The sequence below is a fragment of the Monocercomonoides exilis genome (genome assembly GCF_001643675.1).
Source record: "Monocercomonoides exilis strain PA203 chromosome Unknown scaffold2-2631571, whole genome shotgun sequence".
NCBI lineage: Eukaryota > Preaxostyla > Oxymonadida > Polymastigidae > Monocercomonoides > Monocercomonoides exilis.
Genome location: NW_027150547.1, coordinates 865,293 through 879,044, shown reverse-complemented (window position 1 = coordinate 879,044; position 13,752 = coordinate 865,293). Strand labels below are relative to the sequence as shown.

General features: G+C 36.8%; 5 protein-coding genes across 5 annotated transcripts; 2 read left to right on the top strand and 3 right to left on the bottom strand.

The window, feature by feature from the left end:
• The first annotated feature begins 183 nt into the window (after positions 1 to 183).
• MONOS_1246 (uncharacterized protein) lies at positions 184 to 2,630 on the top strand. The gene is made up of 2 exons (XM_067865083.1): positions 184 to 284; positions 336 to 2,630. Exons 1-2 carry the CDS (start codon positions 224 to 226, stop codon positions 1,889 to 1,891), a joined length of 1,617 nt encoding a protein of 538 aa, XP_067735714.1. The 5' UTR covers positions 184 to 223; the 3' UTR covers positions 1,892 to 2,630.
• On the bottom strand, positions 2,625 to 5,802 carry MONOS_1245 (uncharacterized protein; the record flags this gene model as incomplete). The annotated part of the gene is made up of 2 exons (XM_067865069.1): positions 2,625 to 4,732; positions 4,872 to 5,802. 2 exons carry the CDS (start codon positions 5,800 to 5,802, stop codon positions 2,784 to 2,786), a joined length of 2,880 nt encoding a protein of 959 aa, XP_067735713.1. The 3' UTR covers positions 2,625 to 2,783.
• A 463-nt stretch (positions 5,803 to 6,265) lies between these two features.
• On the bottom strand, positions 6,266 to 8,912 carry MONOS_1244fu16814 (putative O-phosphoseryl-tRNA(Sec) kinase; the record flags this gene model as incomplete). Its single annotated transcript, XM_067865068.1, has 2 exons — positions 6,266 to 6,376; positions 6,420 to 8,912. The coding sequence occupies 2 exons, from the start codon at positions 8,910 to 8,912 to the stop codon at positions 6,266 to 6,268; spliced, it is 2,604 nt and encodes an 867-aa protein (XP_067735712.1).
• Positions 8,913 to 8,990: 78 nt separating this feature from the next.
• Positions 8,991 to 10,644, bottom strand: MONOS_1243 (uncharacterized protein; the record flags this gene model as incomplete). Its single annotated transcript, XM_067865050.1, has 3 exons — positions 10,423 to 10,644; positions 9,081 to 10,353; positions 8,991 to 9,012 (listed from the first exon to the last, which is right to left on the bottom strand). Exons 1-3 carry the CDS (start codon positions 10,640 to 10,642, stop codon positions 8,991 to 8,993), a joined length of 1,515 nt encoding a protein of 504 aa, XP_067735711.1. The 5' UTR covers positions 10,643 to 10,644.
• A 106-nt stretch (positions 10,645 to 10,750) lies between these two features.
• On the top strand, positions 10,751 to 12,837 carry MONOS_1242 (Fe-S cluster assembly protein SufB). Its single transcript, XM_067865040.1, has 2 exons — positions 10,751 to 10,797; positions 10,879 to 12,837. Exon 2 carries the CDS (start codon positions 10,903 to 10,905, stop codon positions 12,475 to 12,477), a length of 1,575 nt encoding a protein of 524 aa, XP_067735710.1. The 5' UTR covers positions 10,751 to 10,797; positions 10,879 to 10,902; the 3' UTR covers positions 12,478 to 12,837.
• The last annotated feature ends 915 nt before the right edge of the window (positions 12,838 to 13,752 follow it).

Here is a 13,752-nt window from a genome sequence, read left to right as displayed (position 1 = left end):
ATTATTATTTTTGTTCAGAATAAATTATACACCAACAAAATAACCATAAGTAATATTGACAATCAAAAAAATCCTTTTTGATATCACCTATGATAATGATAATACATTGCAATTGAATTTTTGATATAAATTAAACAAGATTCATCATCCGACAAAAACAGCAACATTTAAATTATTAAGGGTACTTTGATTAATCCTTTAACAGTTGCATAAAAGTATATTTATGACTGATTCAAACCACTTTTCTATTTACAATAATCTGTATCGATTTCTCCCTGACCAATGTTTGTTGTTGTTTTTCTTTATTTATTGTTATTTTATCATTTTATTTTTAGTTGGTGTTCATGTTTCCGCAAATGGCTCTTGTCACTTGCCATCAGGAGATGTTCTATGTAATTACTTTTCAAAATATGGACGAATAATTTCTTTCGGATATTCAGAAAAAAGCGCTCATATTTTCTTCAACAAAAAAATCAATTTGGCAAATGAAATTCCCAGGACTGTACAAATTTTACCAGGAACTGAAGTGAACATAATTAAAGAATATCGACCTCGTTGTGTTATTGTTATGGACGGGGATATAATTGTGAAAGCAAATAGCGCTCTGTATCCTTCCGAAGATGAAGACAACATAATACGGAAGTCTTTAATTACTTATGACAAGGCCCATATACCCGATAAAGGGAAATTGAATCAATTTCAAATAGAAAGACTAAGCACAGAAAAACAAATTGTTTTCTCAAAGAGATATTATCATCATTCAACTGGAAGATCTTTATGGTTTGTAGAGTTTTATGATCCAAACGATGCTTCTCTTGTGGTTGATGCATTTAACACTATCTTTCATCCAAATACCTTGGAGCTTGTTGAACTTAAAGAGGCTGCTCGTTTGATTTTTGGAGATCGTCAGCGAAAACAATGTTTATATTGCGGAGGTTGTCACGTTATGAAAGATTGTAAAGAAAGAGAACTCTTCATGAAAGATGTTAGTGGAATTCGGGAATTACGAAGAGGGAAATTACATATTCGAGACGTTAGAGAAGCTGTAAAATTGCTATCTTTATTTACGACAGAAGTTAAGATAGACGATGAAAGTGATTCAATTCTGAACGAGCTTGTGAGCACAGTAAAACCATTTGATCTTTTGATAGACAGATCTATTAATAAGGTTGAAGATCACTTTGAAGCAACTCTACAGTTCCTGACTGTATCTAGTGCTGTTGATATAAGTTCTATCCTTCATTATCTTCGGAAAAGACCAGATTTGAAGCCGTTGGCTTTGGCTGATTTTGAAGAATTGCAAAAGCGCAAAAAACAAACTATATCACATACAACTATTAACAGTTCATGTTCCCATAGCACGAATTCTTCGAACACATTTCTAGCATATGTTTCAAAGGAACATTCTGAAGCGTCATCAATTTCAAAAACACTCATCAATCGAGAAAAATATCAAAAACAACAGAGTCAGGCAGACTCTACAATATTCGTAAAATCAAAATTTGGACTTGGCTTTGAAGAAGTCACAACTCAAAATATTCAAAAGAACGAATTTGATTGTTTCGATCCAGATAAAATTGCAATGTCCAAACAATCTCCTCCCACGAAGTTGGTGTCACCTGCAATGCTTTCATTTCTGTGTACGACGCTTTCGCCCTTTTTCTATTCAATTTCAAATCCGCCAAGGAAATGGCTGGAAAATAGTATTGAATCTGACGGTTTATTATGTTCATCTCCGAATGTGAAATTATTCAATTCGGATGATCAAGGTAAAAGCGATTCAGAATCACCCGGACTTGATATTAATTATGTATCTCTTGTTCCGTGCTATGCCGACTCCGAAGATTTTCCGCATTTAAAATCTTCAGTTAAATCGAATTCCTCCGCATAACTCGAAGAAATATTGCTGTGTTTCCCCGGGCTTTTGAAGCAAACTTTGGAAAATAATAGCCAACAATGGATTTATCTTGTAATTAACCCGTCAACTTGTGAACCAGATAATGTTTTGATTAATATGGAATTGAACATGGATGGAAACTATGGTAATGTGTCAAGAACAAGAAAAAGAATAAACTGAAAGCACTTTCCGACTCGTATCGCATTCAAAAATTAGTGTTGAACGATGTTTTTTTATCATTCACAATTTGTGTTTTGGATGCTTGTCTTCTCAATCCATTGTAATTCATTTCATATTTTTAGCTTCTATTTTTACTTTTTTTACTAATGAAATAAATTTCTTTTGCTTATTGTTTCAATTAGCGGCTGACTTGGACAATGAAACGTGTATTTTTTTAAGATTTTTTTGTTTAAGCTTTTTTTTTTAATTGTTTTTGTTGACATTTTTTCAGATTTTTGAAGTTTTATTTTATTTTATTTTTGCATTTTTTCGATTTTGAAATTTGGCGCTTTCTTAAATATTTATATATTCTTTTTAGTATTGATAATACTTTATTATTATTAATAAAAAAATTATTGTTATTGATTTATTTCTGATAATTTAATTGATGAATCAATTTTCACTTTTTATTTTTTCCACTTTCATGAATTATTTGAATACAAAAATTTTGGATTTTTATCATATCAAAAAATTAAAAATAAAAAATCATAAAAGAATGTTCAATCAATTTAAACTCATTGGATTTTTTTTTTTTTTTTTTAGTGTGTACAATTACAACAAATAAAAGAATATGAATAAATCACGTATTTCTGCTGCCTTATTTGAAGAAGAAAAAAAAAAAACCTAAGAAACAATCACAAAAATATAAACTCCTGGAATACCCCGTTCACATATCGAACGATAGAAGTTCAGAGATAAAATTCTGGTTTATCGTTGCCCTGTACCCGCAATTTGCAATGATGCACTCGATAATTATAGAATGCAGCGAAGCAGGCACCAAACTCACCAGGAAGTTCACTTTGCGCCTGAACAGAAACAAAGGCGTGTGCAGCTGAATGGCCGGAGAAACTGAAGACGGAAAATTATGTGACGAAGGCTGCGATGAGATGTTCGATGATTCGGCGAATGAAAGTGAAGGCAAACGAGTTCTGGAAGGAAACGGGGAAATGTTGGGGTTTTTGGCTTTGGCAGTTACTGAAGCAGAAGGAGAAGAAGGAAAAGCAGAAGCAGAAGAAGAAGAGACAAAACTGATAATCGACTCATCGCTTCGGTCAGGAGACGGAGATGTGAACGAACGGAACATTTGCTCTTTCTGCGGTGGATAACGCGGAGATGGTGATGTTTGCCCATTTGAAGCTGTTTGTATCTGTGTAGATGCAAATGGCTGCCAAGGAGAAGACGAGAATCTGGTGCCTTGACGGGCAAGCGGTGACGAAGACGAAGACGAAGAAGAAGAAGGAGCAAGTGAATTTTGAGCTTCTCTGTTCGGAGCGTGTTTTTGTTCGGTAAAATGGCCTACACCACTCCACAGCATCCCTTCTTTCCCTGCGCTTTCTTCTTCGATTGCATCTTCTGTCTCGTTCAGTCTGCCTGTGAATTTATCATTCCTCTCATTCTTCCCTCCCTTCTTTCTCCTTCCCCCTTTCTCAGCAGCAGCAGCAGAACCACCGCCCATCGCCGGCTGTGTGGGCGGCAGCGTCGCAAAGTGCATCGGAGCGCCTCTGCCGATCAACGGCGCTGTTTGGCGGGTCAGCTGCTGCGACTGCCGGAACACGCTCCACATGGACAGGAGAGAAGGAGGGACGACTGAGCCGTACTGGTCGATGTAGTCAACGACGATGAGCACGATGGTGTTTGCGATCAGAAGATGGAGGGTGTTGGGCTCGCTGGAGGGGAGTGGAGAAGAAGAAGAAGAAGAGGAGGAGAAGGAAGAGGAAGAGGAAGAAGATGATGATGAAAGAGTTGACTGGCGAAGGCGTGTGTTTGTTTGCGAAATGGAGGAAGCAGCAAAGGAAACAAAGAAAAGAATTAGCAAAGCCACATCAGAATCTGGAAGTTTGTAAAGTAGCTTCTCATTTTCAGACGAAGAAGAAGCAGAAGCAGAAGCAGAAGCAGAAGCAGAAGCAGAAGCAGAAGCAGAAGCAGAAGTCGAAGAAGAAGAGGCAGAAGTTGAAATGAATTCAACAGGAGCAGAATTAAACGGAAACAGTTCGACCATCTCGTGAAGTGTTTGGAGTCTTTCGCAATTGACTTTCCGGCTTTCTGGATTCAAAGAACGAGGAAGAGATGAAAATTGAGATGAATGCTGAGAAGATGGTTGAGGTTGTGAACCAAAAGAAGGAGTTTGAAAAGAAGAAGAAGAAGAAGAAGAAGAATGAAAAGAAGGCCGAAAATAAACATTCTTTTCTCTATTGACACTTCTGAAGGAATTATCGTCATTGCCTTCATCCTCTCCTTCCTCCTCCTCTTCCTCCTCTTCGTTCTCGTCCACATCATCGTCAATGATCTTCATGCTCCTTCCTCTTTTCTGGCTCTTGTGCTCGTTGGCATCCATCGGCAGCTCCTCAGCCTCTGAACTCAACAGCAGTGCCATTTCATACAGAGATCGCGTAGTGACTGGCGTGTTGGCGAGGAGAAGAGACAGAAGAATGTCCAGGGCTTGCTCAGAATCGGATAGAAGCGGCTGGGCTGATGAGGAGGAAGAGGAAGAAAGAGAAGAAGAAGAAGAAGATGATGATGATGACAAAAAAGCGGTTGATGTGTGCTGCTCCATCAATGGAACAAAAGTCCTGCAAATCCCGCGAAGCCCCATAGAACGAATGGAAACAGAAGAATCTTCACAATTTTTGATTGATGAAAAAATATGTTATTGATATGTTGAGATATCCAAGTTTTTGTAAACAAAAAAATGATATGTTTCATTATAAACAAAAATAAATAAATAAATAAATAAATATGAGATTGATGAACAAACCATAAAGAGTCGATATGATCCAGCTAAGGTCGATTGCCAGCACAGGATTCGGAGGTATTTTATTTTGATTGCTGCTTTGCCATTCTCTTTCTGACTCTTCATTGACTAACAATTGGTCATCCAATCTATCTGACATGCTCATTCCTGCCATTTTCTTTGCATTTGCTTCTTTTCTTTGAAAGTCCTGCTCATTCATTTCATTTTCTCTTATTTTTTCTTCTGTCTGCCTCCTTCTTTTTTCTAATTCGATAAACTCAAACAGATCCCACAGCATCGCCACTGAGCGCGTTTTAATCAAAAACGAGAGTTGGTTGTGCGATTGCCTTTGGGAAGCTGCAGTCAAAAGCTTAATAATCTTCTCTAACAAAGTTGCAAAGCAATCCTGAATGGAAGCCGCAACCTCTTTCGAACCAGGAATTGCTGTTGAAAATGCCTTTAATGGATTACACAATGCAAATGGAACGAGAATGATAATGAAACGGAAGCACAGATCAACCAGCTCCCGAGATCCTTCATATTCTTCATCTCCTCTCTTATTCCATAACACTCCTGTCACAAAGTGAACAGCTCGCACAACTGTAGCTGTATGATGACGCCTTTTGTTTGCTTTGCTTTGCCGAAGCTGTGATGTTAATTGCGATGGCTGGAGATCATTTAAATCTCCATAGAGTTCAAATCCTCTTGAAGACAGTTGCGTGTTCATCATCAATGAATCGTTAACATTCCTTTCTGATCCGATTGTTTCTTGCTCCTCAATTGTATTTGTTAGGGATGTGAGCAAAAGAGTTTTTAAGACAGAACACAAAGCATCAACTTCTTTTGCCCAAAATTGAGTTACAGATGCTTTATAACCTCCACCGAAAAAACTTTGCACAACTTCGTTTTCTGCTTGCAATGTTGCGTGCAGCGCTTGAATTATCATTCCAATCATTCCTTCAAAAAATATTATCAATTTCGAACAAAAGCATATTGAGTCAGAATTTACTGAGCTGAGAACAGATTCTGGTTCTTTTTCTCTAAGACGAAAAAGAAACGACTTTAGAAGAGGAATAGGATGAATTTTCATTCTCGAAAGAACTAGCATTACATCAAGAGACTGAACTAAATTTATTCTGAAAATGATACATCCTTCAAAAATTAAAATGATTTCAAACCTTGGAGACAAAAACATTTCCAAAAGAAGAACTATTTCTTCAATAAGATGCTTTTTTGATTGAAGTTGTATTCTGCTCAGAATAGCAAGCATATGTGGGAGCATCTTGTATGAAGATTCCTGAAGAAAAATATGCTTCACTGAGTCGAAACAAATCTTTTCCCATTTTGCTTGTGTGCCGATATCCAACTGATCTGAACAATCTTCAATAAAATATCTAGCAAGAACTAATTGCTCCTCATTAAGGATTTGGCTCATATTTTTTAAATCGCATTAATTGTAGAACTACGATCAAAAAAATCACATCAAAACTTTTAATATATATTTTAAAAAGAAGTGAAAATATATCAATCTTTGTATATTTCAAAATAATCTTCAAAAAAACGAGAAAATACTGTTGGAATAATCTCCTCTAAAATCACAAAAGAAGCAATTCCCATGGAATAAAATATGTTATCTTTAATTGCATTAAATTTATCTGATACGCACATTTCTGAGGAATGCGAATTTGATTCAAATTGCTCGATTGAAAGAGAAATATTTACTGAATGACAATTATCTATGGGTTTTTCATCAGATTTCAATGGATTTGAAATCCAATTTTTCATATCAAATGCTGTAATATCCTTTATCATCTGCTCCTGTGAAGGAATTTTAGCCGTTTTAAGAATCTTGATTCTTGAAACAAATTCTGTTTGAGTAAGATTTTCATTTTCTCTGCCTTTGCAACAGATTTTTAGCGAAGAAGAATCTTCATCACTTGAATGAATTAACTGTTCATTATTTAACAATGATGGAAGAATTGATGTTCTCCAATATTCCAAACTATCAGGATAACTATACACAAAATGAGATAAATCTTGATCTGATACAACTGTTTGAAAGGTTTCTTTTTCTGAAGATGCTGAAGAACACTCGCTTGAAGAAGAAGATAACTCCTTTTCAATGCATTCTTTAGAGGGTTCAACTAAACTTTTTTTGGCTCGTTGCTTTCTGCGTTCCCACAATTGAGCAATTCGGGCAGGATTATTTGAACAATAATGAATAAAAGAATCGCATAGGCGAGGTATTCTTTGGTCTGCCATAAGTAATATACCTTCCACAATCAGAAAGCGAAAGAGAAAATCTTGCATTGGATCAACAATCACAGAAATTGAAGAAGAATGAATTGCATCATCTTCTTTTCCGTCTTCACTGAAATTTGGGCTTTCTTGATTCTTCTTTTCTTTCCACTGAACAATTGATTTGCAAAGTGAATCAAAGTCAAATGCATTTTCGCTATCCCAATTGATTGCCTTCAGATGCCTTTCTTTTGCTAATGTCTCAGTTGAAGATGGATAAGAAGATGGAACAGCTGGCTGTGATGAAGACGATGATAATGCATCTGAAGCTTGATCTTGTGCTTTTTCACTATTTTTGTCGATGTCAGCATGAAGAGGGACAAGAATTGATTGTGGAGAATCGTCTTCACTGAAATGAAGTGGAAGAGGAAGGTCAACACGAGAAGTTATTTTATCTTCTGCTTTGCAATAATCGTCAAGAGACAAGCAGGTTGATATCGATGCTGTTGAAATGTGTGATGATGGTGATTCCGATAAATAGTCAGTTGGAGAAGTAGAAGAAGAAGAAAGAGGCAACGAAGGCGAAGACGAAGGCGTTAATGAAGATGAAGATGAAGATGATGGAGAAGACGAAGATGACAATAATAAAGGCTGCTCTGGTTTCGCAGTAGTTTGAGAAAGAAAAGGCGATGAAGGTTCGTAATGTAGTTTTTTAAATAATGCTGCTGTCTCAAAAATTAAGTGAAGCATCAAGCTTAACGTACTCTTCCCTGAACATGTGGCTCCTTCAACTCCAATAGCAATGTAATTGTGATGAAACAATCGCTTCATTGCGCTCTGCTTTATTTCCATCTGTTTTTTCTCTTGTTCTTGAAGCAAAGTTATGCAAAATTGCTCTGCAACAAAAAGAGAGAAAGCACAAATGATTAAATTTTGATAAATAATATCCTGCGAATCAAAACAGATTGAATGATTCACTTGAACGGCCAAATGATTGTTAAGAATTTCAATGAAATGTTCCTGTAACGCACAGTGCTTTGCGAAATTTAATAAATTACGGCGAGTTTCATTTAGATTTGAAATAAATCTGCTTAAATCAGATTTTCCACGCTGTTCCTTGCTCATTTTATTTATCAACGAAGTTATAATTGTAAGGACCTTCCTTGAACATAAGTCCACTTTATGATTTATGCTTTCAAATGTTTTTTGGCGATCTTTTTCTCTTTCTTTATTGATTATTTCGGTATTTATTCCAGATTCAATATCTGTTTTCTTTTCCTCTAAAAAATCAATAATTTGGTTAAAATATATTTCGCTATAATTATCATTGGAAACGAGTAAGACATTTCGTTCTCTGGAGTCTGGAATATCAAAATCTTCATTCATCTTTCGAATAATATCTTTTCCAACTGGAGTGGCACGCTTATCATCACGCAAAATGCACGCATTGAGAGAAGATTGAATATATAATATACAATATGGTAATTTAGATTGAATTGAAAGGCGGCGATAGCGCTGCCTCATACTAAAATATTGATGATTGTCGTCAATCACAATAGCAAATGAAGAATGCAATTCGATTTCTTTTTGAAGTTGGTGCCTTTGAATTGTACTAACAACCTTTGAATATAATTGCTCTTCGGCCAATTTCCAAAGTTCTGGAGAAAATCGTTTTTCATTGTCTTTTAAAAGAATTTCACTGAGTATGCTATCTAAATCAAATAAATAGCACTGAGAAAATATTTTTTTTTCTTTAAACAAATCAACAAGCTTTTTCGCGACCCAAGATTTCCCAGAACCAGGAAGGCCACATAAAAGAATTATCATAATTTTACATAAAAGATCACAATATACATATTGAAGAAATTAATATGTAACATCAAAAACATAAAAATTATTAAAAGGTTATGATTGTTGTTGCATTTTCCTAAATGTGAAATATTTGTTAATAAAATAATTAAAAATTTGAAAAAAATTATAAAAGCTAAATCACACTGTTGACGACGAGCAAGAGCAGCAAGAAGTGCGCTGTTACCTCCCATTGGACCACCGCCCATGCCCCCTCCCATTCCTCCGCCCATTCCACCAGCTTTTGGTGCAACTTTTGGTCGCGGATTCGGAGTTGTTTTCTTTAATCTTTTTGGATCAAAGTTCTGAATTCCTGATAAGAAATTAGAATGAACATCTGTAGGAATGCCTTCTGGCTTATGTGGTTCATGCCTTGAAGATGACGAACTTGATGAAGAACTTTTAACAGCAGGAGCAGTTGGAATAGAAGACTTTGAAACGGGAGGCGCAGCAGGAATTGAACCTGCTGCAGGAAGAGGAGGCGCAACAGGCACGGACCCAGCAGCTGGCAAAGGCGGCGCAACCGGAACTGAGCCTGCTGCTGGTAAAGGTGGAGCCACAGGAACGGAGCCTGCAGCTGGCAAAGGAGGTGCTATTGGAACAGATCCGCTAGAGAGTGGAGGAGCCACAGGAACCGAACCTGCCGCAGGAAGAGGAGGAGCAATAGGAACCGATCCACTTGATTGCCTGGGAGCAGGAAGAATTGGTGCCTGTCCCATTGTCTTACCGGGCCGTTGCCACCCGGTTGCCTTTGGCTGTGGATTGAAAGATGTTTGCTTTGGAGAAGATTGTGGTGGTTGCTGCATTGGAAATGAAGGCTTAGCAGGCGCAGCTCCAGCAGCAGGAAGTGGAGGTGCAACTGGAATAGTAGAATTGGCAGAAGGGGAAGATGAAGAGGAAACGGATCCCAAAGGAGGAGCAACAGGTATTGATGACTGTGAAGGATTTGTTGCTGGTGCTTGATATCGTAATCTATCTCTTTTTTTCTTTTCACACTTCTCGACCAAGTCTGCCATCTTTTCTGCGTCTTCGACATGAACGTCGTCATCTTTGTTATATTTTTGCGAAAGCTTCATCAAAAATGTCATTAATTCTTGATCATTTAGAAGATCATCATCGGTGAGACCCCCTGATTTTGCAACTTCTTTTAAAGTTGGATTGATACCTTGTAGTGATCGTGATTGATATGAAAAACCTAAGCCTTGACTAAAATCAGTAGGAGCCCCAATAACAAGCTCTTCTTTCTTTCCAAATATTTTGCTAAAAAATCCTCCTTTTGCCTTTGTTTTGAATGAATTAAACGACTGTAAAAATGATTTGCATTCTTTTGATTCAACAAAAAGTAATCCCATCCAGCAATCATCGACAAAAAAATGAAGAAAGTTATCATTTGAACTTGTAAGTTTCATGTTCTGATAGCCTGGAAAAAGAAAATATGTTCAGATTGAAAATACTCGAGAAAAATGAAATAACTTAAATTTCACCACACACTCAAACTCAAATATGAGTGGATAAGTTGAAATTTCGGGATTCAGAATTCCAAGAAATTGAATATCATCTTTTCCATAGACTGCAACAATTCCATATATGCCAGAGAAAGCCCAGTTATCTCCTTTGAATTGATACAGACGGGCAATCCCTCCTATCTCTGTATTTTGAGCAGAAAGAACTTTCTTTGCTGCTTCTTTGATCGATGAATCAATTGACATTTAATGGTTTTCATATCAAAAACACATGTTGCACCAACTCAATTGACAAAGTCACTATTTGAATATTATTCTGGTGTAATACTTTTCACATGAAACAACTTTCCCTTTATTATATTTTTGCGGAGAAATCGGATTGTTATTTCGATTTTTCAGTGGTTTGCAAATGTTATTCAGCATTTATATTTTATCTTTACAATATAATTTAATATATGCAATTTATTTTCTGTATTTTAAAGACAATTGATTCATTGAAATTTGATATGACTGCTTCATCTAAACCTTCAAGTTCTCGAATTCTACTCGATCCTCTATCGCTTGCAGACGATTTAGACGAAGGACTATCTGCAGCAAATCCTTTTCTCCAGCCACAACAAGCAACAGGAAAAGAAGAAGTTGTAAAAGTGTTTGGTTTGGATAATAGCACATATGAGCCTGGATTCGAAACAAAGATTGATGAAGTTGATATGGTTGAAAGTGGACTAAACGAAGCAATCATAAAACAAATTTCTACAAAAAAGCACGAACCAGATTGGATGCTCGATTTTCGTCTGAGAGCTTTTCGTGCTTGGAAAGAAATGAAAGAACCTCATTGGGCTTATTTTGATTATCCTCCAGTTAATTATGAAGATCTTGTTTATTATTCAGCACCAAAATCTGTTGCATCTAATAAACCCAAAACAATTGATGAAGTTGACATTAACATTCGTCAAACAATGGATAAACTTGGAATTCCAATTGATGAGCAAAAGACTTTGGAGAGAGTCAGTGTAGACGTTGTGTGGGATTCTCTTTCTGTTTTTACTACACAAAAAGAAGAGCTAGCTAAGCTTGGAATCATTTTCTGCTCAATATCTGAAGCTATTGCAGAGCATCCAGACTTGATCAAGAAGTATCTTGCCTCGGTCGTTCCAGTTGAGGACAATTTCTTTTCTGCACTGAACTCTGCTGTGTTCTCTGATGGCTCATTCTGCTACATTCCACCATACACCCACTGCCCCATTGATTTGTCAACGTACTTTCGTATCAATAGTGCTGGCACAGGTCAATTCGAGCGTACATTAGTGATTGCTGATGTTGGAGCAACTGTGTCTTATTTGGAAGGTTGCACCGCACCAAAACGTTCAGAACATCAGCTGCATGCGGCTGTTGTGGAGCTTGTGGCGCTGGATGAAGCGACAATCAAGTACTCCACTGTGCAGAACTGGTACCCTGGAGACAAAGAAGGCAAAGGAGGCATCTACAACTTTGTGACAAAGAGAGGGCTGTGTGCAGGGCGAAACAGCAGAATAACGTGGACACAAGTGGAGACCGGATCAGCCATCACGTGGAAGTACCCGTCGTGTGTGCTCCGCGGGGACGGCAGCTCGGGCGAGTTCCACAGCGTGGCAGTGACGAACAACAGGCAGCAGGCAGACACGGGGACGAAGATGATCCACATTGGCAAGAACACGACATCTACCATTGTGTCGAAGGGGATATCCGCCGGACAGAGCGACAACGTGTACAGAGGCATTGTGAAGTTTGCAGCCGGTGCGAAGGGCGCGCAGTGCCACTCGAAATGCGACTCGCTTCTGATTGGGAGCGAATGCGGGGCACACACATTCCCTCTGGCAGAGAGCTCGCAGCCACAGGCAGTCTATGAGCACGAGGCCAGCACGAGCAAGATCAGCGAGGAGCAGCTGTTCTTCTGTGCACAGCGCGGCATCGATGCAGACGATGCAGTAAATATGATTGTGAATGGCTTTGCAAAAGATGTGCTGTCGCTGCTGCCGCTTGAGTTCGCTGCAGAAGCTAGAAAGCTGCTGGGTGTTGTTTTGGAAGGCTCGGTTGGTTAGTTGAACAAGTTAAAATAGTCGAAATATTTTTTCTTTTCCTTTCTCTCTCTTTCTCTTTCTCTCTTCCGTTTTTCTCCTGAGGCTTGCTTTGCTTGATTACAACTTAAGACAAAATATTTTTTTTCTCTTTCTCTTTTCGTTTCAATTGGATGAAACAATGTGTTGCGATGTATTGCAACGTCTTCTTTCAAGTAAAGTTCAATCTCTCTTTTCTCACTCTCAAATGCTCGTAGCCTGCATAAGCATTGAGACTGCTTTGCTCAAAATTTCCCACTTCAACACCAAATATCCTCAATGCTCATGCTTATTTTTTTTCACTTCCCTTTTCAATATTCAGTCAAACAAAAAGAAAAAAATTCTTATTTTTTGTATGTTTCATTTGAGCGTGATAAGATGAAGGTTACAATTCCAATTATCAAGAAGCGAGATTCTTTTTATTTAAATTATAAATTGTTCAAGCGTATGAGGTTCCTATGCTAATTTCTATATTACAAGAAAATCTCTTTTTTTTCAACTTTTTTTCAACAAATCTCAACAACTTATTTATCATAAAAAAAAGCAAAAATTAACAATATTTTCTTTGAAAATGGACAAATTAAAAAGAAATACAGATTGTAAACATAAAAATAGCAATCAATCAATCAATCAATCAATCAAAAACGCAAACAGAAAATTAAATTTAATAAAAATTACGCTCGGAGAAACGTCAGCCAAAAAGAATTGATGAATGCGAAAATAAAACAAACAGCTATAAATAATGAAGAAAGAGATTTGCCTCTTTCAGATGAATCGCAAATTAGAGGGGAAATGTTCTGTGAAAGAAAGAGAAGCAAGTGATGAGAAGGGGAAAAAAGGCATTGAGACTTGTTGGGAAAAATAAAAAATAAATAAATAAATAAATTATACAGCGAAAAAGAAGTGAGAAAGATCAAATATGAAGGAATGGAGAGAAAATAACAAGAATGTTTGCCAGAAGGAGAATTATTCAAACTCAGAGGAAGTTATTCCAAAACAAAGTTAGAATGAAAAGAAGGAAAAGAAAGGAAAGAAGAAATCAAATTATCTGAAGATTCAAAGGGATAAGTTAATAAATAACTGAAGAAAAAGACTGTTTTTATAAAAAATAAAATAAAATAAAATAAAATAAAAGGGAAATGGAATGATAAAAAAAAGGAAAGGAGAATGAGAAGGAAGAAAAAGAATAAAGTGTACTAGAACTCATTTATGATATCTTTAAAAGAAAAGACTAGAAAAAAGCATTTATTCAAAGAAAAA

What these genes read in the sequence shown, in the direction of transcription:
- MONOS_1246 (XM_067865083.1), top strand. Translation starts at nt 224, where the DNA reads ATGACTGATTCAAACCACTTTTCTATTTACAATAATCTGTATCGATTT. An exon ending in TCGATTTCTCCCTGACCAAT is followed by an intron (nt 285 to 335) that starts GTTTGTTGTTGT and finishes TTTTATTTTTAG; the next exon opens with TTGGTGTTCATGTTTCCGCA.
- MONOS_1242 (XM_067865040.1), top strand. Translation starts at nt 10,903, where the DNA reads ATGACTGCTTCATCTAAACCTTCAAGTTCTCGAATTCTACTCGATCCT.